At 40.7% G+C, this 24,736-nt stretch overlaps 1 protein-coding gene across 3 annotated transcripts in view; it reads right to left on the bottom strand.

Annotated features, from left to right (window-relative positions):
- The window catches only part of CACNA1S (calcium voltage-gated channel subunit alpha1 S), a 3,469,037-nt gene that overhangs the window by 123,286 nt on the left and 3,321,015 nt on the right, over positions 1-24,736 (bottom strand). For all 3 annotated transcript variants that reach the window (XM_044076603.1, XM_044076604.1, XM_044076605.1), the window contains one exon: positions 12,493-12,624. In XM_044076603.1, coding sequence (XP_043932538.1) covers positions 12,493-12,624 — 132 coding nt within the window. The remainder of the gene's footprint in view (positions 1-12,492; positions 12,625-24,736) is intronic.

Raw genomic sequence — 24,736 nt, 5'->3', positions numbered from 1 at the left:
AACTGTGATTTAATGATAAGACAGCTACAGCAGGGTTAAATTAGTAGTAAATATGATATAAATGAAGAAAAAAGTGAAAAATATGCAATATGTTCCTGTCAGAGCTTCAGAATGATGCAGACAAATAACAAAAACAACAGGCATGATTAAATCACAGCTCTGCATACATGAGGCAGTCCTTAGTGTTTAACTGATATCACAGAACTTCTGGTTCCTAGTATAAATCATAAAACACTTTAGAAGAGCCCCATAACTGCTAAAAAGCAGTATTAAGCATGCAAACAACACAACAGAAAAGAGCAAGTACATATTTTCTATAAACCAGAAAGAAATCAAGAGGAAGGGAACAAAATGATCTTATCGTAGCCTAGAAGCTGTAGTCCACCAATACAGGCTGATGAGGAGATTCAACTGTGTGATTCCTACAGATGGCACTAAAAGACTGAACAGCTGACTTTCTGTGTCAGGGGTTATGCTTTCCCTGATATGAGGGCCTTAGCCAATCCCCTGTCACAGAGAGTCAGAGGAGGGAATTATGTGCTCTGGAAAGCTGCCAGTATGGGTTTGTGCCGGCACAGAACACATATCCCACTGAAGCAGAATGAATGATGAACATTAAATCTTTCACTTTGCTATAGTTTCAGAAAAGAAAATTTTACTGGAAGGACATCTGAAGAAACAGATTCTTCAGTTTAAGCAGAAATACTGAAGAACAAAACTCTCCTTACAGTCCCTGTTGCACTGACTGGGAATCAGTAACATAATAGAGGGAAATGTTTTTCTTTTCCCATTAACAGTCAGTGGAGAAACAAAAAACATATTTCAGACTATAAGCAATCCCTTTAGAAATCTCAGCAAGTCTTCTCTGTTCGAGTCAGATGTAGTAAGAGAAGTCACATACCTCACTGTTTTTATTTTCCTGGAAAAAGAGGACCCACGACAGAGGTACTGCCCCAGGACACAAGCACCTAACTCAGCTAAGCAGTAAGTTTTAGCTGATACTTTCCTCGAGACTAACTAGAATAGTTCTCTCTTTCCCATTAAGGGTAAATGAACAGTTGCAGAAGATGTGACTAACTTTTGGTCCTTAGTGGCCCTAGATGCTATATCAAAGGGACTTAAAGACAATGATGAGTGATCAAGGAACCCAGTCTGGTGCAGCAGAGTCACCCACTGGTGGTTGAAGCAGTGATACTGCCAGCCAGACACAAGATTCACAAGAAATATACTTCTTGCAGATGGCGAAAGGAAGAGCTGAGGAGACTGATATATACTCCATAGTTCAGCTGAAAAGGGTATCAGCAAGGTGAGTAGCAGAGCCTGCACAAGTCAGTACAGCAAGTCACTGTCCAAGTCAAGTTTTGAAGTAAAGATTTTTTAGACAGTTCCCCAAACCACAACATTGTGTCTCAAACACAATTATTCTACATAGCAATTTAGAAAAAAATTAGTCAAAAAGAATTTACACGCATTTTTTTCACACAAGCATTTGTAACTGAAAAAACATCCCTTTACACATGAAGACACTCCAAAATACAAGACTTCCTAGCTATAAAGGTAAATGCTTTTTCATAGGTTCATAGGTAATTACTAGACTAACGGCCTTAAAGGGCCTTTCTAAGAGTAGTCATGCTTCCTAAATGTATATGACAGGTTTAATACCCCTCATTTTATTGGGGTATTTCTTGGGTATAGGTGATTGAGCATTTACAAGTTTCTCTTTCTAACAGGGAATTAGGTGGCAGATCAGGGTAAATTTACAATTCATCTACTGATCCAAGTTGTACCTGAATAAGTGCAGGGAAGAACTCTGCTTCAAAGGGATAGGAAGTTTGTTCCAGAGAAGAGGTAGTCAAGTGAGACACATAACATGAGCAGTCATTTCTCTGATCTGCACCAGGAAAACTGCAATAGCTTTGTGTGCATTTAAGTATATACAACCTTCTCTAACCTCACGGAGAGGCAAGTGGGCCATGCCTCCTCACTCTTCACCCCCCTTGCCTGGCTGTTCCAGTGCTGGGGCCACTAATCAAAGTCTGGTTACCTGGGTTGCAGTAAGGCCTCCATTCCTCTGTGCCATGGGTCCTTGCTACTAGCATAATTATTTATGAAAAACAGTGGAAAAGGCTTTTACTAGCAAAGAAGACAAAGCAGCAACTGCATCTTGAATTTTAATGAAAACAAATCAAATTTTGAATGTAATTTTTTATGCCAAAGTATACACTCACACCAATGTTATACATTTATGTTTTTGATAGCTTTTGTTTATTTTACTACAGCTACAAAACACACTGAACACTGCAATTCTAATCTCAGAGTTTCCAGTGTGGCACAACTCTGAATTTGACTCCGCAGTTTTAGCAGATTAAAAGCATGGCATTTTAGCCACAGTATAGTATGTGACGAAAAATACATTTTTGCCGGTGAAAGGAATTTTACTTCTGATCTGATGGCACCTCTGTAAAGGAGTATTTTAGGTTCTTATTGTCATTAGCATAACAGACAGAAGTTCAACACAGCACCCACAATGAAAGCCGAATAGAATGCAAATGTCAGGCACATGAACTAAAGCCACATGCTTCTGTTTTTGAAAGACTATATGATATTTCATTACAAAACATTCAGCTAATAACAACAGTGTATTCAGCAGCAAAACATGCCTAGGACTGCAGTTCTAACTTTAGAACACCCTCTGCAGTACACCTCTGAATTTGACTCTACAGCGTTATCACTTGAAAACATGACACTATTGCCATGCAAAGTACAAATTAACAAATACTTTGTTTCTGATCAAATGTTAACGTTTTTTTCTTTACTTCTTACGCAATGAGAACTTACTACAGATATATTCTGGCTAACACTTCCACCCAGTCTTTTGTACAGAGGTCAAATAGTACTTAGTTGGAAACCAGGCTTAGTGTGAGACTGTGACAGCAAAAGCCCTCTGAAATGCTAGATTTACTAGCTGGATGTAAGAGGCTGTATATCAGTTACCAGAAGGTAGTTCACAGTAAAACATTCAGAAACTTATAATAAGATACCTGGGTAAGAAACACACAGGGCCAGATTCAATAAGGCCTACACGTCAAGAAAATTCTTATCACATTTTTTGTGCTTTCTAGTCACTCAGAAAGATTACACTAAGTGTACATGTAGTCTACACTTTGTGGTAACTTTTATGAATACTTGTCAATATTTAAAGCTGCAAGAATATCAGTAGGAAAACTAAAATTAGGAGGAAGAAGGTGTGAATTTTGTCTGTCTTGTCTGTTCACGCAGAACAATGTACACTTATTGTAGGCGTTACTGAATCCAGAGGATGGACTGTGACCAAGTGGAATGTGCCCCTTTTGAGATGGTACACTACGCCTTAATGGAATGACATAAACATAATAGCCATATTGCTGTTTAACAGATACTCGGGGGGGGGGGGGGGTGTAAAACCGACCCCTTTAACAAAGTGAGTTTAATCAAATGAATGTTTTTTTTTTTTTGCATGGGACAAGCATTCTCCTAAGCTCAGCTAACTTGAATATACCAACATCAAAATCAGACAAAACTGGAGAAAAGGGAAAATTCATCTATTTCTAGTATTCTACAATACTGAAAAAAATACACCCTTTCCTTTCATTCTCTTCACACATTTCATTTGATAAATTTAATTAAAATAAAATGCACTCAAAAAGAATGCATTTTATGTTTCACTATTTATGGTTCAATCTATTTGAAGATATGGAAAAAATTTTAATAAAAATTTCTTTAAGTAAAAAAGAATACATTTAGAACAACTATTTGAGATCTCCCTTCCTTCCACCAGTTCCACTTTTGTTTGTGTATTTCACTCTGGTAATATTTCTTTCTATCTGCTCCATTTCCCGCACAGTTTTTAATACTTCTTTCATGAAGGGTTGCTGAACTGGTTATTCCTTTTTTAGCTGATATTAGTATTAATAATGTTACTGTATTTACATGAGTTCTGCTCCTAACCCCTTTAAGCCAATGCAATCAGAAATGCGTCACTCCTGTCTCCCATTCTTGTCCTAGCCCAATTTGAAATACTTCTCAGTTCTCTTTTAAACTTCTCTAGTGTACAACATTCCCAAAGCATGTTTCTAGTCTCCCTTTTCATCCCCCTCACATCTCCAGCATGTTTCCTGTGCCACTGGAAACATTCTACGGATCCTTACAGCTGTGTAAACGTACATGTATAAGTACTTCCCACCAGACATTACTTCTGGAATTTAGTGGTATTTTTGGACTTCTATATGTATTTCTTGTGACGCTCCCTCCATTATTTCTCTTCCTCATGAATCTTACGAAGTTTGTGTTTGTTTCCTTTCAATGACACATCTATCCTGAATTAAGACGTTATACCCTTTACTCGATATACTTGTGGTGACTGCTATTTTTGTTTGTGCGTCTATTAATTTTATAAGTTCTGGTTTCCGGAGATTTCTTTTTTCTAGCTCTCTTACATGCTTCATATAAATGCCATACATGCCTTTACATTCTAATGCTCTCTTGTTAGTTGGTAAGTTTCTTTGAGTTCCAATCTAATCTTTTCTCTCCTTCTTGGATCTCCTCCTAAAAGTATATCTTTGTTACCTCTACTCCACCTCCTTACTCACTCTGTTTTTATAGAGAATAACTTCTTACTCAATCCAATACGCCACACTTCAAATTCCTAGTTTTTGTTCTCTTTTGTTTTAAATATTCCCTTTATTCTATCCCCCCACCATTTCTTGGTAGCTTCCCTGTTGTCTTTCATCTAAGGCCTGTATCCCCATTTTTAAAGTCTCTATTTCAATGTTTGGTTCCCTCTGATCTAATAATATTCTCTTTCAGTTTGCTTTATATTGGGGATTCTGTAACATAATCATTTTCGGTCGAGATGCCTGATAATAGTCATACAAATATGGGTCTACTATTCCTCCTCCTCCTTCAGTCAGCAATGTCGCTTTTTTGCAATTGCACCCATGGGTGCTTGTCACTCTGTGTATAGTTCATAATTAGTTTTTTAAGCTTCTCACAGAATTTCCTTGGTGGATCATACGTCAATTCTTGTGATACATATGTAGTCTGAGGATCTATAAATGGTTTACCTCTTAAATTCCCTGCCTTAAGTCGCTTACCATTATCCTCCCTTTTTTATCGTTCCTCAAAGTTTCTCCCAGACTTGCTCCAGGACTTTTTAGCAGTCAGCTCCACTGTTTTTTCTATCTAAATACCCAAATATTGAATCTTGAAATGGCTAAAAAGATATAGGAATTCCCGTACTAATTTAAAGGATGGAGTATATTTGAGTATTTTCACTTTCAGATTGGAAGGCAGGAAATGTGAATACTCCAGTGGGGTACAAAAATGTAAAATCCAATATTCTAAGTCTGTTTATCCTTGAAAAACACAATTTAAGCAAAACATATATAAAATTAATACTTTCATTTCTACCATAAGAAACATCTTCAGAACGTTATCAATACTGTTGACCCTCTGTATATTTCCTATGTTAATTTAACAAATTCTTCACTAAAACTCACCTTCCTTAATATTTCCCACAGATATTTCCAGTGTACCAGATTAAATGCTTTTTTGGTGTCAAACCCCAACATAAATAACTTGTCTGCTCAACTTTCTAACTTTACTTTGTATTATATATGTTGTCACTGTCTGTGTATATTATATATGTTGTCAGTGTCTGTCTTCCCTTCACAAAACCACATTGGTCATCCCCTATTAGGCTTGGAAGAACCCTTGCTAGACTATTTGCCACAATGGCCACAAACATTTTGTAGTTACGCTCAAGTATTGATATGAGTTAATATGATTCTGAGGTGCTGGGGTCTTTGCTGTCTTTCTGGATAATAGAAATGATTACCTTATGCCATAAATCCGATATTTCCTTGTCTCCATTATTTCCCTAAACATCTCATACCATTTTGGTGTAATTTCTTTTTTGTAAGTCTTTCATATTTCAAACAAGGACTCTTTCCACTTCGGCTTTTTTCCATAAGGACAATACCTTCAATTGTTCTTCTTTCTCTGATGTCACCATGGGGTGCATTATCTCATTATTTTCTTCCTGAGTAATCTTTGCCAGGTTTAGTCTTTGTTAAAAAAATGTACCCTTTTTGTCCATTCCTTGTCCTCTTTCCCCGTATTATGTAATAGTCTTTTACAACTTCTGTCATGCCAGCTCCATCTTTAACCATTGTCCCTCTTCTTGGTCATCTCAACTTTCAAATTACTCTTTCTGCTTTCATCACTCTTAGTCTTCCTGCTTGTATCTTCTGATGTTTTGGGGAACAATCATAGTATATATTCCTTAATGCTACTTGTCTCTGTCTCAGTTTTTCCTCTGTTTTGTTGCTCTGTTTACCTTCATTTTCCCTTCTTCCTCCTCCAAACTCTTGTACTTTTTCTTGGAGTTCCTTCATTTTAACTTTTTCCTCTTCGATCGTCTACTCACCAGCCATTGTTGATCATATTTTTCCCTTATTCTCCTTCTCAATTCTTTCTTAATTATTTCCCATTCTGTATCTGAGTTAGTTGTTTTTTCTAAAAGTTCCTCTTTTATTTCTTCTAAATATCTTGCAATTTGCTTCCTTCCTAGCCTTGTATTTTAACCATACTATGTCTAGTCTCCAATGTCTTATTACTTTATCTATATTCATACATCATATTTCAGTTTTTACCTGCACATGATTAGATATTGGTATGGGGTATGTTGTGATACTTTTTATTATTTCCTTAAGTTCTATCATTACATACGCTCTATCCAATTGTGCCATTGTATTACACTGACCTGATTTGTACGTAGTAGCCCTACCACTTGGGAAAAGTTCCCTAGTTCTTTTAAGACCATATAGTTTCATTAAGTTCTTGAAAAATCTTTTCTTTTGCAGTTTGTCCTTCCTTGGTCCCCCACTCACATCCCTAGTATCTGTTATTAAGTTCCAGTCCCCTGCTATTAATTAAATTCCCTGGGTGAACTCCATCATTTCTAGCATTATTTGGTGTATCTCTCAAATTCCTGTTTTTTTTTTTTTTTGGGGGGGGGGGTAAATAAAAATATGTCATCCTTTTATTTCCCCAATCACCCCTAGTCAAGACACACCTTCGCTGTGTTTTTATTCCATTCACCTTCAGATATGTTCCTTTTCTTATTAGTATTATTACCCCTCTCTTTCTATCTTCTGTTGCATTTGTTCCATATACTTCTCATGCTCCTTTTTAGACATATGCATCTTTTGCAACATTATCCCATCCACTCTAGTTTCTTCAAAGCTCTCTAATATTCTCAACATTCTCCCCTTATTCAGTAACCCGTTCACATTTCATGTTACCAATTTCAGGTTCGATCTCATCCTCCTAATACTACATTCTTTCTATTTTCATGTAGCTGTTTTCTTGACTGTACGTCATGCCCTATTCTCTTCCTGTCTGTGTACCCTGCATGCTTACTGGATCACTTTCCTCATTTATTCTGTGCAGCAAAGAATAAAAAAAAACTACATAACTAAACAATTCTAGCTCTACTACTGTGTTAACTATGTACAAATCCCCTCCCCTCCCCCATGAGATTAATAACCTTCCTTTCAATAAAATGAGCTTCTGCTCATCTATGGCACTATTACTTTAGAATCGATCTGTCCTTCGCACATCTCCCATCCATTTTGTTTATTCAAATTGTCCCCCTGTTATCAACCAGCCATTTGTTCCTTTTTTTCTCCTTTAATTGTTATCTTTGTCTCTTCTTTCCCACCCTACCCTGACTTACTCATACCGTCCTCAATTCCTCACATTTATTTTACTGCTCTCCTATATCTTTCAAATCTACATACGCAGAGAGGTGCTTCTTTCTTTCATAGTCCTCTATCTTTATAAGCAATTGGCGCCTCCTCTTCCCTGAAGTCTGGCATTGTCCAACATGTTTCCTCCCCTCTTCTTCTTTCACCCCAAGTATTGCTGGCATAATGTTATTGACATTTCAGTAATTTTGTTCTGTGGATACTTAAGTAATTTTATTGAACATGCATATAACTTGATAGTATTCTGTAGTTAGTACTTTGCTTATTTGTTTTAATTCTAAACAAAAATGTCCTTTGCCAAAGTCAGGATAACCAAGAGAAACAACTCAGTGTCAGTGTCTTTTTTTTATTTCCAGATCAGGCTTCCTCCTCCCTGCCTTAGGAGAGTGTCAAAATCAGGACCCACTGCTGCCTCAGATCTAAATTTAATTATTTGATGATATTAAGAGAGCATAGTTATTTTTTAAATAACAAGCAACGTTCTTACCCATTAAGCAATGCAATGTAAAAAATCTCTTTTGCCTTCAGTACCACTGTGCTTCTATAACCCAATCTCTTATCAAATTTGTAGTTGTTTCTTTCTTCTCCCAGTATCACCTCTGTTTGATGGTTTAGTTCTGTAATTTTTAGTTGTTTCTTTCTTCTCCCAGTATCACCTCTGTTTGATGGTTTAGTTCTGTAATTTTTAGTTGTTTCTTTCTTCTCCCAGTATCACCTCTGTTTGATGGTTTAGTTCTGTAATTTTTAGTTGTTTCTTTCTTCTCACAGTATCACCTCTGTTTGATGGTTTAGTTCTGTAATTTTTAGTTGTTTCTTTCTTCTCCCAGTATCACCTCTGTTTGATGGTTTAGTTCTGTAATTCTTAGTTGTTTCTTTCTTCTCCCAGTATCACCTCTGTTTGATGGTTTAGTTCTGTAATTTGTAGTTGTTTCTTTCTTCTCCCAGTATCACCTCTGTTTGATGGTTTAGTTCTGTAATTTGTAGTTGTTTCTTTCTTCTCCCAGTATCACCTCTGTTTGATGGTTTAGTTCTGTAATTTGTAGTGGTTTCTTTCTTCTCCCAATATCACCTCTGTTTGATGGTTTAGTTCTGTAATTTTTAGTTGTTTCTTTCTTCTCCCAGTATCACCTCTGTTTGATGGTTTAGTTCTGTAATTTGTAGTTGTTTCTTTCTTCTCCCAATATCACCTCTGTTTGATGGTTTAGTTCTGTAATTTTTAGTTGTTTCTTTCTTCTCCCAGTATCACCTCTGTTTGACGGTTTAGTTCTGTAATTTTTAGTTGTTTCTTTCTTCTCCCAGTATCACCTCTGTTTGATGGTTTAGTTCTGTAATTTTTAGTTGTTTCTTTCTTCTCCCAGTATCACCTCTGTTTGATGGTTTAGTTCTGTAATTTGCAGTTGTTTCTTTCTTCTGCCAGTATCACCTCTGTTTGATGGTTTAGTTCTGTAATTTGTAGTTGTTTCTTTCTTCTCCCAATATCACCTCTGTTTGATGGTTTAGTTCTGTAATTTGTAGTTGTTTCTTTCTTCTCCCAATATCACCTCTGTTTGATGGTTTAGTTCTGTAATTTGTAGTTGTTTCTTTCTTCTGCCAGTATCACCTCTGTTTGATGGTTTAGTTCTGTAATTTTTAGTTGTTTCTTTCTTCTCCCAGTATCACCTCTGTTTGATGGTTTAGTTCTGTAATTTTTAGTTGTTTCTTTCTTCTCCCAGTATCACCTCTGTTTGATGGTTTAGTTCTGTAATTTTTAGTTGTTTCTTTCTTCTCCCAGTATCACCTCTGTTTGATGGTTTAGTTCTGTAATTTTTAGATGTTTCTTTCTTCTCCCAGTATCACCTCTGTTTGATGGTTTAGTTCTGTAATTTGTAGTTGTTTCTTTCTTCTGCCAGTATCACCTCTGTTTGATGGTTTAGTTCTGTCCGCTTTCTGTAGTTGTCGCGTCTCTCACTAGTTTAATAACCTGCTCCATTGCTGTTCTCTTTTCTTCCATTTGCTGCCTAAACACTGCGAATGGTTTAATAAGCTATCTCTCTTTCTGGGCTCCCCTTTGCTGCATTTTCACTTGTTCTTTCCTCCAGTTCATCCTTGCTTCCTTCTGTTACTTTGAACTCCCTATATCTTTCTAACTGTTCAGATGCAACTTCACAGTCTGTAAAAGATTTAATTCCTGCAGGGGAAATTCACTTTCAGTATCACCAGATATATCAAGTGAAAGTTTAAGTGCAGTTGCCTCAATACTCTTGCCAAAGAGTAGTCATTATTGCCGATGATCCCCTTGCTTCCAATTTGTAGCTGTTTTCCTGTTTCCAGAATTCAGGTAATATTTGCTGTTTTAAGTTGCAGTTCTGTACTTTTATCAAAAGAGGTCTTGAGAACCTTGCTGCTACTCCAGCCGGAGCATGCACCCTGCGAGCCTGGTCTAAGAGTATATCTTCTTTTGGAAAGCCTGTCTATTTAGATAGCTGTGCCACCATATTGTTTTCTGTTATGCTTGCAAATCTAAGGTTTACTGTCCTTTCATGAGCTTCCATTTCAATCAATTTTTCTCTTATCTCATCCTGGGCCACCTCCTTCTTTCTTTTTCAGACCTTCTGTGTCATGCAGTTGCATGAACAGCACACTTTCTACCTCGTTTAGATGTCCATCCATTTTATTTACAAAGTCCCACAAAGAATCATTCATTTTTTGTTATTTGTTCAAGAATTTTGTCCATTTTGGCATGCTTCCTAGCTGTTGCTTTTCTCTTGATCTCAGCTTGCTTCCTCCCATTTTGGGTCTGTACTGGACCATTTCTTGTTTGGTTTTCTTCCAGCATTCTGCCTCGTGTTCTCAGCTTGCTTACATAAACATTTTCCTGATATTTAGATTATTGCTGTTGACATTTACTTTTTTGAAATGATTGTAAGAGTAGGAACTGCACGGGAACCATTCCTTCACCCTTGTGCCATACTGGAAGTCTCAAGACCTGTGCCTGTTAGTGCTAGCTACGTATTTGCTCTCACCAGCTGTTGCATTATTATACAGTCTTGACATTGCTAAATCTTGATTTAAACCTGATCAGTATGTTTAATGATTACATGTCCTCTCCCAAGCTATGACATGGCAACTCTGTAAATTAATCTCTTTATATGCAAAGTACTCACCTCAAATGATAAATAAAAAATGGACTTTACATAAGTTGTAATCATCTGTTGTTAATTCAATTGTTTAATGTGACTTACAACTGGAGATAATGCTAGCTCTGAAGAGACAAAGGGACAGGGAAATGTAATAAATAAAGAGCTCCAAAATGCTGATCCACTGGGGCAGAGAGAATGCTTCTGTTGACAGGGGTTGGAGGTTGGCATAATGGTTAACAATTTACCTTACAGACACAAGGTGCAGAGTTTGATTCTCAGATGGGGTAACTGGCTAGGCTTAAAATGACCCACAGATGCAGTTAATCTAGTATGAATCTATGAACCTATGACAGCTCACACATTTAAGGAATGAGCATTTTAGGGCTACTTTTTCCTTTCTTTTCAAGAAAGGGTAAGTAAAGAGAGGTCAGATGGAAAAATAAAACCAGAAACTGCAATAAAATAGTGAAAAAAGTGTGTAGTGAAAACAATCAGCGCCTAGGAGAACAGAACAAGTACTGGTATCACTGCACGGTTGAAAGATCTCCGCAATCTTGAAAAAAAAGACTTGCATCACTGGCCCAAATGTAGGATACTACAAGCACTACTATAGGTTACAGATTTCAGTTAAGTTGACACTCCGTTATAAAAGTTCACAAAGCAGAATGTAAAGCAAGCCCTTTAGAAAAATAAATTGAAATCCTCCCCACTTTCTTCACGAACTGGGGGTCCCCATATGGGGTACTGCTGAGGTGGAAGAATTTCACAGAAACAAAGACTTAGGTGGAATAAAGAACCATGGAAGTGGTACTCCAGAAGCCCAAGAACAAAGCTGGGCATTTGACAAAAAAAAAATTGAGATACACACTGTGAAACCGTAATTCTCTAGGAGCTACCTACTCTTCTCATATTGTCTACAGTTCAGTTTGGGCTCTGTAGTAACATAAAGCCAATTCTTCTTTGTAAAATAACCTGACTTCTTGTGACAACTGAGGCTAAACACACATACTTCTACTGGTAGGTAGAGGCAGGTCAGACTTCCCATATGCACTGCTTATATAGCCATATGCATGCATTCCACATTAGTGAAACGGATCCAGTACAGAGTGACAGATATGTTTGGAACACTTCCCACATACTGTAGCCAGTGAAGGGTCTCCAGAAGCAGACATAAATCAGTTTGTGAACCTGTTATTAGGCTAGCAGCCCAGCAGCATTTAACCATATACACATAGGTAGAAATGTCATGTGCTCTTTGTACTCCTCTGCTGTGCATCCATGTAATACAAATATGTCAAATTTAGGCTTGTATGTTAGAAAGATCTGCAGAAAAAAATGAAAACTCTATATATCTGTCCCTCTGTACCCAGAAAGAGAGCAACCCAGAAGCGGTCTCTTACTGGCTACTACACTACCGCAGCAACAACAAGCAATCTAAAATGTGCAAGAGAGAGAGTGAAACTCGTCACATTAGAAACTGAGATGACTAATACTATTTTGTCTTGCTAGGGACTGGTGTTGCAGAAGACACATTTTAGGAATGGTATTTTTTCTCTGTGCCTTACCTCCTGTATGAGACTATCAGTAACGGGAGTGGAAGTCGTTTCTTGCTCTCGATGCTGCTTGCCTGGTAATGAGTCACATTCTTCCAAAGTATTTTGCCTTGTCTCTGGGGTACTGATTTCAGCTCCTGTGATCTGTTTTAGACAGATAATAAAGTATATTCATGTTAAAACGCACACACATACTAAAACCTTCTTCATCTTCAAAACACTAGTGAAAAACTGTGATCTTTCCCTTTAACGAGGAACAAAAAAACCCATCACTACCAGTATGTGATAAACAGTCAGTGGTTCTCTGAGTATTTTCTTTGTGCGCATGTGTGTGTACATGCATATGTACATAAATGTATGTGTATATACGTTATGTGTGTGTTGGTGCTTGGGTATGTTTGTGTATGTGCAGACATGTAAATATAGGTTGGCATATAAAACATATGTTAGTGCAAATGCAGCTATACATTGGCGTTCATACAATTTTTACCACATTCAGTATTCTGAGGCACAATATCAAATGGGGAGCATTACCAGGCCTTCAGAAGGCAATGTGTGGACATTCAGATGTTACTGCTGCATTTATGTTTCTTTCAGCTCTCAGCAATTGGTAGTTCCAGAATGGCAAAATACAAAGACAAAAAAAAAAAATGAAACTAAAAAAGGACAGTGAATTTCAATAATGGCTGCACTCCTTTAAAATTATTTTTTTGCTGGGGACAAGCCACTTCACACTTACAACTTAAGGGACTACACTATGTACAGCCATAACGTATACATACTAATTCCAGGATCAGCATGTGTCGAATGTGTCGAGTGGGGAGCCTTGAGCAGCCTACCTGTCCCTGTAGGAAGTGACCTCAGCACAAGAAGCTGTAGTAATTGGTTGTTTTGGCCAATTTCTAGCTCTTTTGTAGTTCCCTGTTTAAAATCCGCCTCTGGGCATTTTTTTCTGGCTATACTACTCAGACAAGCTCCTCGTGGGTCTGCAGAGTGGTCCTAGCAGCAGGGAACTCAGAAAAGCGACTACTTTCTGGATTTAAGTATCTTTGCTTTTTTTCACTTGGAATAGCTTCTGTAGCTTACCCTGAACTAGCTTGAACTGTTTTTTAACTGTTTGCTGCATTATTTTAAAATCTGCACTTAAAGTTACATTTTAGTCGAATTTGATCGAAAGTTTGTTGTTTGTTTGTTTAATTTAACTGTGGAGGCTGCCCACTAAAGTGTGCTAGCCTGTGTAACTAATTTATCACTGTTTCTGCATTTTCTGTGTGTTTCTACCAAAAACAAAAAAATAATCCGTGCTTTTCCGCCTTCCTCGACTAGTTTAGACCAGTTTACAGGCATTGCTGTATTCTGGGCTGTGGTGTAGTTCCTGTGTTGTCCATTACCTTACTTGGATAGAAGGAAGTTTCTTTGCTCACCAGTGGGAGTGGGGAGCCCTGAGCAGCCTACCGGTCCCTGTAGGAAGTGACCTCAGCACAAGAAGCTGTAGTAATTGGTTGTTTTGGACCATTTCTAGCTCTTTTGTAGTTCACTGTTTAAAATCCGCCTCTGGGCATTTTTTTTCTGGCTATACTACTCAGACAAGCTCCTCGTGGGTCTGCAGAGTGGTCCTAGCAGCAGGGAACTCAGAAAAGCGACTACTTTCTGGATTTAAGTATCTTTGCTTTTTTTTCACTTGGAATAGCTTCTGTAGCTTACCCTGAACTAGCTTGAACTGTTTTTTAACTGTTTGCTGCATTATTTTAATATCTGCACTTAAAGTTACATTTTAGTCGAATTTGATCGAAAGTTTGTTGTTTGTTTGTTTAATTTAACTGTGGAGGCTGCCCACTAAAGTGTGCTAGCCTGTGTAACTAATTTATCACTGTTTCTGCATTTTCTGTGTGTTTCTACCAAAAAAACAAAAAATAATCCTTGTTTTCCCACCTTCCTCGACTAGTTTAGACCAGTTTACAGGCATTGCTGTATTCTGGGCTGTGGTATAGTTCCTGTGTTGTCCATTACCTTACTTGGATAGAAGGAAGTTTCTTTGCTCACCAGTGGGAGTGGGGAGCCTTGAGCAGCCTACCTGTCCCTGTAGGAAGTGACCTCAGCACAAGAAGCTGTAGTAATTGGTTGTTTTGGACCATTTCTAGCTCTTTTGTAGTTCACTGTTTAAAATCCGCGTTTGCACGGCTTTGTGCGGTTGTGCGCATAGCGCAGCGCCGGTTAAACAAGGTTAAACTTTTTCTGGCTCCGCCAAGTCTGCTCTTCAAATTTTCCCTTAAGGAAGCTCTACTCTTAGTATAACCAGACTACTTACTATATTATAAGCCTAGCACTTGTTCTTAATACTTCTCTACTAAGTAAGCACTCTCGTACTAAGTAAAGCACTACATCTACTTACCACCCCTGTGAATATCCACTTCCCTTAAAGGTACAGCACTCCCTTATACAGTTCTAGCATGTCGAGTGGTAGACTACTGGCGTCGTCTCCAGTTCAGCTGGTCAATCTGGATATCTTGAGACAGTGCTACAATTGTCTCATGTACACAGACAACCCTCTCCTCCTCCCAACAAACACAAATACATGTGAGAGATGTAACTATATAGCCAAACTGGAGGCTGAACTCTCTCAACTCAGGGCTGGCATGACCAGACAGGAGGAGATGGCAACCACACACACAACAATCCCAGTTCCACATAGACCTACCACAACTGCAAACCAAACACATAAAAACACAAAGACATACTCAGAGGCTCTAATAAAAAACTTACCAAAACAACAGAGGCTCCCAAAGCAGACACCCAAAAATCCACCACCTCAAAACAAAACACATGCAACACATACTTCAATAAATCAGTGTGTCAACCAATCACAGCCCTTAAGGCCAAACACCGTGCCTGATACACTAGTAATAGGTGACTCTATAGTCAGACACACTGATGTCCCGCTGACCAGGCTGAACAAGGAGAAGGTGACTGTGAGCTGTCTATCGGGAGCTAGGATCCGCCACATAACACACGCACTCAAGTCACTCCAAAGCAAGTACAAATATGACTACGTCATTGTCCATGCTGGTGTGAATGACCTGAGACGTACCTCCCTGGACTACATGAAAAGAGACATAGAGGAGCTCTCCGATTATGTAGCCCAGGCTGGTATGACCCTGACCCTGAGCAGCATCTTGCCCTCACCAAGAATGATACCACAATACAAAGACAAGATGATCAGCTTTAACAATTCGCTCAAGTACTGGTGTCATTCTAAGGGGATCCAATGTCTGTCTGCCTGGGATGACATGTTGGACAAGCCATGCTGCTTCGCAAGGGATGGCTTACACCTGTCACCACTGGGCTTCCGGATATTGGCTAAGGCTCTTGCCACCCCCATAGTGCCTTTTTTTAGGCAAGACTCAAAAGACAAACTCACCTCCTTAGAAAACAATAATGGAAAAAAACTAAGGGTAATGCTGCTCAACGCCAGAAGTCTAAATCTCAAGATGCAGGCACTTGATGCACTCCTCAGCATGGAGAACATCGACGTCTGTGCAGTAACTGAAACCTGGTTCAAGGCTCCTGAGAGCACCCCAGCGCTATCAGGCTATACCTCGTATCATGCTTTTCGGCCCCAAAACCCGGGTCAAACCACAAAGGGAGGGGGAGTGTCCATATTCATCAAGGACACCCACACCTCCAGGTTAGTAGCAACACATGAAGCATCAGAGACCATACAGGTGCAACTAACCATAGGCAAAACTGCTATACAACTGGTAGCATGTTACAGACCACCCTCCCAATCTCAAGAACTCCACTCAGCCTTCCTGAAGACATTGGAGGATATGAATGTATCACAAAATACCATCATACTGGGAGACTTCAACTACCCAAACATAGATTGGGTACATTATTCTAGCCCTAATACCCTAGCCCAAAGGTTCCTGGAATTCATAAATTCAAATGCACTGGAACAATTAGTCACCTCTTCCACTAGGGTAGATAATATACTAGACCTGATCATCACAAACATGGGGACAAAATGCTCCACACCGGAAGTATACCCCTCACTAGTGAGATCTGACCACAAACTAATCACCCTGGATATACATATCCCACCTCCACCCCAGCACAAAAGACCACAGTGAAAACTTCTCAAAAGCAGACTTCACTCTTCTTAAGACTGAGATGGTATCCTGTAAGCCCACTGTGCCAGTGGATACCACATCCCACAATGCCGAATCCTTCACAAATGCTTTCTATGGACATCTCCAAGAATGCATGGATCATGCAATCCCAAACAAATCCAAGTCCCTCTCCACCAAAGGTAAGCGTCCTGTCTGGTGGACCTCAGCCATAAACAAATTGTATAACAAAAGAAGGAAGCTACTGCACGTCAGAGCAAAATCCCATGAAGGGAAGACATCTCTGATCAACATTAGCAGAAAACTACGCTCTCTCATAAAACATCCAAGGCCAACTTTGAGAGAAAAATCGCTAAGGACACCAAAGATAACCACAAAGCCTTCTTCAGCTATGTTAGAAACCTGGTGGAAACCCTCAGATATGCTCAGAGTTGGTTCACAACAATAAAAATACACTGAACCCACAGATATTGCCAACATTCTGGCTGACAGGTTCAGTGCAAATTTCAACCCTCCTTCACCCCAAAAGAAGAAATACTTATCCCAGCTGAATGTAATCTCCCTGTCATCTCAGATGTCCAAGTGAGAACCGCCCTAAACAAAGCAAAAAACACAGCATCAATGGGACCTGATGGTATCCCGGGTTGCGTGTTACGTGAACTCCAAGAGGAGCTAAACCCACACATAAAAATGCTATTTAACCTTAGCCTTACTTCGGGATATGTACCTGAACACTGGCGTACAGCAACAGTGGTCCCACTCCACAAGGGGTGCCTCTACAGACCCTGGAAACTACCGCCCCATAAGCTTAACCAGCCTGGTCTGCAAAGCTATGGAAAGAATCATTATGGAACTCATAAACAGATACATAGGGGACCTACAGACACTTGACCCCACCCAGTTCGGCTTTGTAAAGGGCAGATCCTGCCTTTTAAACCTGGTTGACTTTTTCAAACAGTCACTAGAGCCATTGACGAGGGCAAAGCAGTCCATACAGCATACCTGGACTTGGCTAAGGCCTTCGACACAATACCCCATTCAGGCATCATAGATAAGCTCAACAGCTTAAATGTAAACCCTTATGTCACTAGATGGGTTGCAAACTGGCTAAAGGACAGAACCCATAAAGTTAAAATCGCTGGAGCAATGTCAGACTCAAAGCCAGTCACAAGTGGTGTCCCACAGGGATCTGTCCTGGGACCCCTCTTGTTCAGCATTTATTTCTCAGATGTTAAAGCAAACACGGGAGGGCTGTGGCTGACAAAGTTCACAGATGACTGCAAACTAGGCGCCATAGTCGATACACCAGCAGACACACACATTCTACAAAAAGGCCTCACAGAAACGGACAACTGGTGCCTGAGTCACGGCCTTAAACTAAATGCCAAAAAATGTATAGTCAACCCCTTTGGGAAAAACAAAGTACCCACAAATTATCACATAGACAGCAACCCACTGAGTACTGAAAAAGTAATCAGAGACCTAGGGACCCAAGTCGACAGCGACCTCTCATTTGATACCCACGTTGCCAAAGTGGTTAGAAAAACATTCTACCTTGCACACCTCATCATGAAGGGAATGACATCCAGATCCAAGGATGTCATTGTACCCCTATATTCCTCCCTCATCAGACCCATGATTGAGTACAATGCCCCATTTGGTATGTACCTCACCCGGCATTTGCAACAGCTGGAGAGACCACAAAGGTACCTCACCAAGAGGATCAAGGGTCTCCAACATATGTCTTATTCTGCCAGACTAAAGAAACTTCAGCTCTATTCAGTATCATACCGCCTGCTCAGAGGTGATCTCTGCCTGACGTACAAGGCCATGTCCAATCAGGATCTGATGGACATGCTCCACCTCAAAAATCCAAGTCCATCAGGACCACGAGAGCTAAAGACTTAAACCTCGCACAAGTATGAATAGGACATGCTGGAGGGATAGATTCATAACCCAGAGGCTTCCCATGCTTTGGAACAAGATCCCAGTTCGTATTAGGCAGAGCTCCTCACTGACTCTCTTCAAGAGAAATCTTGATGAGTGGATGGGAGATCGTAAGTTTACCCCAGGGGTCACATCTGTGTCACTGCTAGACAGGGGCGCAGTAAACTAATTCTATTATATAAGGGGACCTTCATTGTGTCACTACTAGACACAGTATTCTAAATTTATTCTGTACATTTTTGCACCATTTCATGGGGTGGCAAATGCTACATCACTATGGCTAGGCTTACAAATGCCCCAGGGCAGATAGCCTAGTACTATACTATGAAACTATGAAGAAAAGGGGAATACGCTGAGACACACAGAGCATGGACTTGGTACATGTATGTCCCCATTTTTGCACATTTAATCTCACTGTTGTAGAACTCACATTTCTGGGTCTTAGCATTTAAAACTGTTGCCCTTTCTTTCTTTCAAGCTGTTTTTAATATCAACACTACAGTTTTATTAAGCATTATTTATAATGGCTGCCATCAGTGGTAATATATTTCACTTGGCACAAGGGCTCCCCCAACTGTTGCCCACTTCTATGGTCAAATGCAGCTACCAGTCATTTTCTCTCTCTTTCGCAGGGGTGAAATCCCCTTTTCAGTATCCCAGCTAACTTTCCAGTGTTAACTACTCTAAAAAATCCTATTATTTTTTTCATCATGTCTTATTTCTGCTGTTTTTAATCCATTTTCATTTTCCCCACTCAATAGCTATCCCTTCTGAATTAATTTCTATCTTCCCTAATAACTCTCAAATCATATCCACTATCATTCCTTAAATTCTTCTTTTTATCAGATGAGTATAAAAGACTCAGTGTTTCATTTTTAAATTATTACCCTACATCTTTATCTTAGTTTTTACTAGTACATTATCTGCTATAGTTATTGGATGGGCCTCACACTTTTCAATTAAATACACACTGCTGCTGTGCCATAATTTACATCTAATGTAGTCCAGCTGTCTCCTGTGTAATGTATGCAATTTATGTCCTAGATTCATAGGTCTGGACTAGGCTAATGACCACGAGGGCCTTTTTAAGCCTAGCTATACATCCCAAGTCACTGACAAATTCTGGTACTCTTGATAACTGTGAGCAGGGGCTTGGGAGGTGAAACATTTACAAGCACGGGTCTGGAAGATAAACTATTTACGGGCTGCTTGTGTCCATTAGAGACACAGGTGCCAAACCAGAAATTAATTTTCTGTTCCACGTCCAATTGTCCAAGTTACACTTGAATTAGGTTAGGAAAGAACTCTGCTTCACATGGTTGAGAAGCCTGTTCCAGAAAAGGGTAGTCTCTGGGATACATACCTGTCTCTCCAGCAGGCCCAGTTTATATCACAGGCAATGTTTAAGTCTTTAGAACAGGTAATTTTAGTGCTGTTTGTTTTGCAGATATCAGGATATCCTGGTTCTTGCTACTAAATTCACATCTCCTATAACAAATATTCTCATATATTTCTTCAGAAATCTATTCTCTTTTGTTATATTTTTCCTTCTAGAGTCCGTTGACACATCCTCACTATTGCAAATCAGGTTCTAGACCCCAGTCATAAATAGTATTCCCTTCTGAAAGCTGATTATTTATTCCCAAATTATCCTAAGATCCATAAATAGAAGTTATGTTCTTACCATAACGTTCCATGTTAGTTGTCTTCTTCTCGCCTTCTTCTTGCTGGATGGGTTCGGAGCCGACCTCGGCTCACTCGCCACTCTAAAAGCTCGAGAGTTGGTTCCACCGGCTCGAGGCTCCCCTTATATCCCACAATGCTAGGCGAGAGTTACCTCAGATCTCGTTTGTAAGCTAACCCAGCTTATATCAAAAACAGTAAAACTGTGAAACAGAATCCACCTCTAACAGCAGGAAGAAAGGGGTGACCTATATGCTGAAACAAGAAAATATGCATAATAGCATATGACTAAGAAAGAGGTGGTAGAAAGAGAGGTCACGATCACAACTCCTCTAGGTCTGTCCAGGCCAGGGGGAAGGAGGGTGGGACGCGAGAAGAAGACAACTAACATGGAACGTTATGGTAAGAACATAACTTCTATATGTTAAGTTGTCTATCTCGCCTTCATTCTTGCTGGATGGGACCGTCCTAGCACTTTGTCCCGGTGGCCTAACGGAACAGACTCCTGAGAACAGTGGAACCAAAATTAGCTCTATGCCTAGAAGCTAAATCCAACTTATAATGGGAAATAAAAGTGTGAGGAGTAGCCCAAGTAGCCGCTGCACAAATGGTGTCAATAGGCAGTCTGTCTTGGAAGGCTAGAGAAGTAGCCAAAGCTCTGGTGGAATGGGCTTTAGGTTTATTAGGCAGTTTTGGTGTCTAATCTCATAAACAAGGGTAATCAGAGATGTTAGCCATCTGGATAAAGATACCTTTGAAACTGGAAGTCCCTTTCTGCTTTCCGCATAGGAGACAAACAGCTGATCAGATTTTCTGAATTGTTTCGTCCTGTCCAAGTAGTACCTTAATTGACGATGAACATCCAGGCAGTGTAATTTTTGTTCAGACCTATTTGAATACTCCGGAAAAAGACAGGGAGGTCAATGCATTGGTTTAGATTTGATGTTGAAACCACCTTAGGCAAAAGGACGGGTTAGTTCGTAAGGAAACTCTGTCCTTATGGAACACAAGGTAAGGAGAACGACAACTGAGTGCTTGAAGTTCTGAAATTCTTCTAGCTGATGTGATAGCCACCAGAAAGAGAGTTTTCCATGATAATAACTTTAAGGAACATGAAGCTGCAGGTTCGAAAGGGAAAGAATCAAAGAAGCAAGAACTAAATTTAGGTCCCAAGGAGAAGGAGGATTTCTTACAGGAGGTCTGAGAAGAAAACTCCTTTCAAAAAGGCTTTGCAGAGTTTGTGGGACATTAGGGCAGATTCAGAAATACCCACATGGAAATTAGAAATAGCTGCCAATTGAACCTTAAGAGTAGATGGAGATGAACCTGCATGGAAGAGTTCAGCAAGAAAATCAAGGACTAGTTGGATGGAAGCGGTGAAAGGATCTATGTCCTTTCCTTGTGCCCAATATGAGAAGCGCTTCCACTTACTCAAATAAATCTTTCGAGTGGAAGATTTATGGGAAGCTATCAAAATATCTCTAACAGAGTGAGATAATTGAGGAAGCCTGGCTACGGTTGGAAGTGGAGGAACCAAGCAGTGAGGTTCAGAGAGGGGAGGGAGCGATGAAACTGACCCGACTGATGGATCAAAAGATCTGGAACTAGGTCCAGATTCCACGGTCGCTCCAAAAGAAATCGATGTAGAAAGGGGAACCACACTTGTCGAGGCCAGTAAGGAGCAATGAGGATCAATGAGGCCTTCTGACTTGAGAGATCAGTGGGAAAGGAGGAAATGCATACAGAAGTCCCCGGGGCCAAACTTGGACTAGCGCGTCCCTGCTGGGTTGGCCTGGTAAAGGGAATAGAGTGAAGTATTCTCTGCACTTGCTGTTTTGGGGAGTAGCAAAAAGATCGCAGCAAGGCTGACCCCACTTGAGAAATATCTCTCTCACTACAGAGTCTTTCAGAGACCACTCGTGAGGCATGAGAATAGCTCTGCTCAACTTGTCCGCAATGTGATTGGACTTCCCGGGATGTGCGTTGCTATCAGAAAACGCTGAGAAGAAATCGCCCATTGCCACAGTCTGAGTGCTTCTCGACACAGGGGGTATGATCTGGTTCCGCCTTGTTTGTTGATGTACCACACTACAGACATATTGTCTGTCTGGATTGCAATCGTTCCCAAGGGAAGAGAGTCTTGAAGGGCTTGCAACGCTAAAAGCACTGCTCTCATCTCCAGAACATTTATGTGCAAGTGGCATTCGCTTGGTTGCCATGTGCCCTGGACTGTCCTGCCCTGATAATGCCCCCCCACCCGATCAGGGAGGCATCCATTGTCAGAGTAGCAACCGGAGGAGGTGGAACAAATGGTCTCCCCAACAGGAGCTGGGGGGAAGACATCCACCACATGAGATGCTTTTTGCACGCTTGCGTGATCATAATGGTGTGAGACATTGGAAGTTCCTGGTATGACCATTGAGAAAAGAGCATCCACTGAAGGATCCGCATGTGGTATCTGGCCAATGGGAGGAGAGGTATGGCGCTGCCATGATTCCCAACACCTTTAGAACTAACCTGGCTTTGGCTCTGTTGTTGTTGAGAAGAAGTGACACCAATTTTTGAATGTCTGATATCCTTTGGTTCGTTAGTGTTGCAGACATGTTTACAGTATCTAAATTTGCGCCTATGTAGGTAATAGTACGACAAGGCGACAAAACAGACTTTTCGCAATTTATTGAGATACCCAGTTTTTGACAGACGCGAAAAGTGTAATCTCTGGCCATCAGAAGGAGATGCTTGGTGGGAGCTGTGAGGAGCCAGTCGTCCAAATATGGAAACACCTGGAATCCTTGTCGTCTCAGGTGAGAAGCTACCACTGCCATGCATTTGGTAAACACCGGGGCAGTGGTGAGACCAAAGGGCAGGGCCCTGAATTGAAAAATGACTGGTTCCCAGCCTGAAGCGGAGGAATCTTCTGGAGCGCCTGTTCATTTTTATGTGATAGTACGCGTCCTGAAGGTCTATAGAGCACATCCAGTTTCCTTTTCCCAATAGGGGAAGAATGGATTGCAGCGTGACCATCCGAAATCTTGTTTTCTTGACCGATCTGTTCAAGATACTGAGATCCAAAATTGGTCTCCAGTCCCCTGTTTTCTTTGGAACTAAAAAGAACCTTGAGTAGATTCCGGATCCTTGTTGGTTTGCTGGCACTGGCTGAATAGCTCTTTTTGAAAGCAGTTTTGAAATTTCCAAAGCTGCTATATCCCTTTGAGCGGTGGAACATCTGGAAGGGATTTTGTGACTGATTTGGAAAACGAAGAAAGGGGATGGAATAACCTTCGGAAATGATGGACTGTACCCATTTGTCTTGTGTCAAGGATAGCCAGGCTTCTGGGTACAGTGACAATCTTCCCCCGACTGCCTCCGAAGATGGGCAGTCGGGCAACACCTCAGGGATGCTGAAAGGGCTTGTCAGGAAAGGCTTCCGATTGCCCTGGTTCTGCGGACCCCCTGCCCCTAGGGCGTCTACCATTGTTATTCCCACCTCTGCCTCTGGTAGGAAAACGACTCTGTGCGCCAGGCTAAGTCCCTTGAGATTGTTTACGGAACCACATCTTTCCACCCTTCTGGCCTTTGGGGTAAGGCCTAGAAGGAGTCGAAAACGGACTCCGACGGCAGAAAGGGTCTTGCCATCAGTCTCGCACCTAGTCAGGGTTTCTTTCACTTGAGGACCAAAAAAGAGATGATCCATCAAAAGGGAGTTCGTGAAAGACGTCTTGAAAGGTTCCGCAGTTGCATAGCTGCATCCAGGCGTGCCTCGTAAGGCCACCCTGTTCCTGCTCTGCTCGCTCCATCGGCCGCATAAGAGAGGAGGCATGGAGGAGTTGGAAATGGAATTAAGGATAGCTAGCTGCGTGTTCATTTTTCTTGGAACCCCGCAGCTGTAGGGTCCTTCAACATCTCACTCGCTTCCTTGATCAAGTCCCTTTGGAGACGAGTGAAATGGCACAGGTAATTCAGCGAGCATGGTAAAAGTCGCTGAGGAGAACATCCGCTCCGTGCCTATCCATGCACCTAGATTCCTTGTTAGGTGGATGGACAGGCACTGAAGGATCAGCCAGTTCCTTCTTTGTGGCGGCAGCTACCACCATAGCATCCACAGAAACTCCTTTTGATAAAAATTGCTTGTCTGATGGAGCTGTGATGAATTTGGAGGGTCTCCTGGGAGTGGGGTCCACTGAATCAGGAGCCGTCCATGCCTTTTTTGCAACCACCTGCATGAGGGGGTCAAGGGGGACACCCAGGAGGTGGAAGGACGAGAGCCAAATGCCTCAAGATACACAGATTCGTCCTCTGAAGGGTTGAGGGCTGGCCAATTTCCCTCTGTTTAAGGATCTCCAGAATGTCTGCAAATGAGACATCTTCAGAAGGGGAACGGGGAACCCTCAGAATCATCCAGATCTGTGTCCGACGTGATAGACTCAGGTGAGTCAATGTGCTTCCTCTTGCACTTCCTCTTCCGAGGGGGCTCTTCTGCCAAATCAGGAGAGGCCTCG

The sequence above is a fragment of the Protopterus annectens genome, chromosome 7.part0, assembly GCF_019279795.1.
Source record: "Protopterus annectens isolate FY-2018-M chromosome 7.part0, PAN1.0, whole genome shotgun sequence".
NCBI lineage: Eukaryota > Metazoa > Chordata > Ceratodontiformes > Protopteridae > Protopterus > Protopterus annectens.
This window is presented reverse-complemented; position numbering and strand designations above follow the sequence as displayed.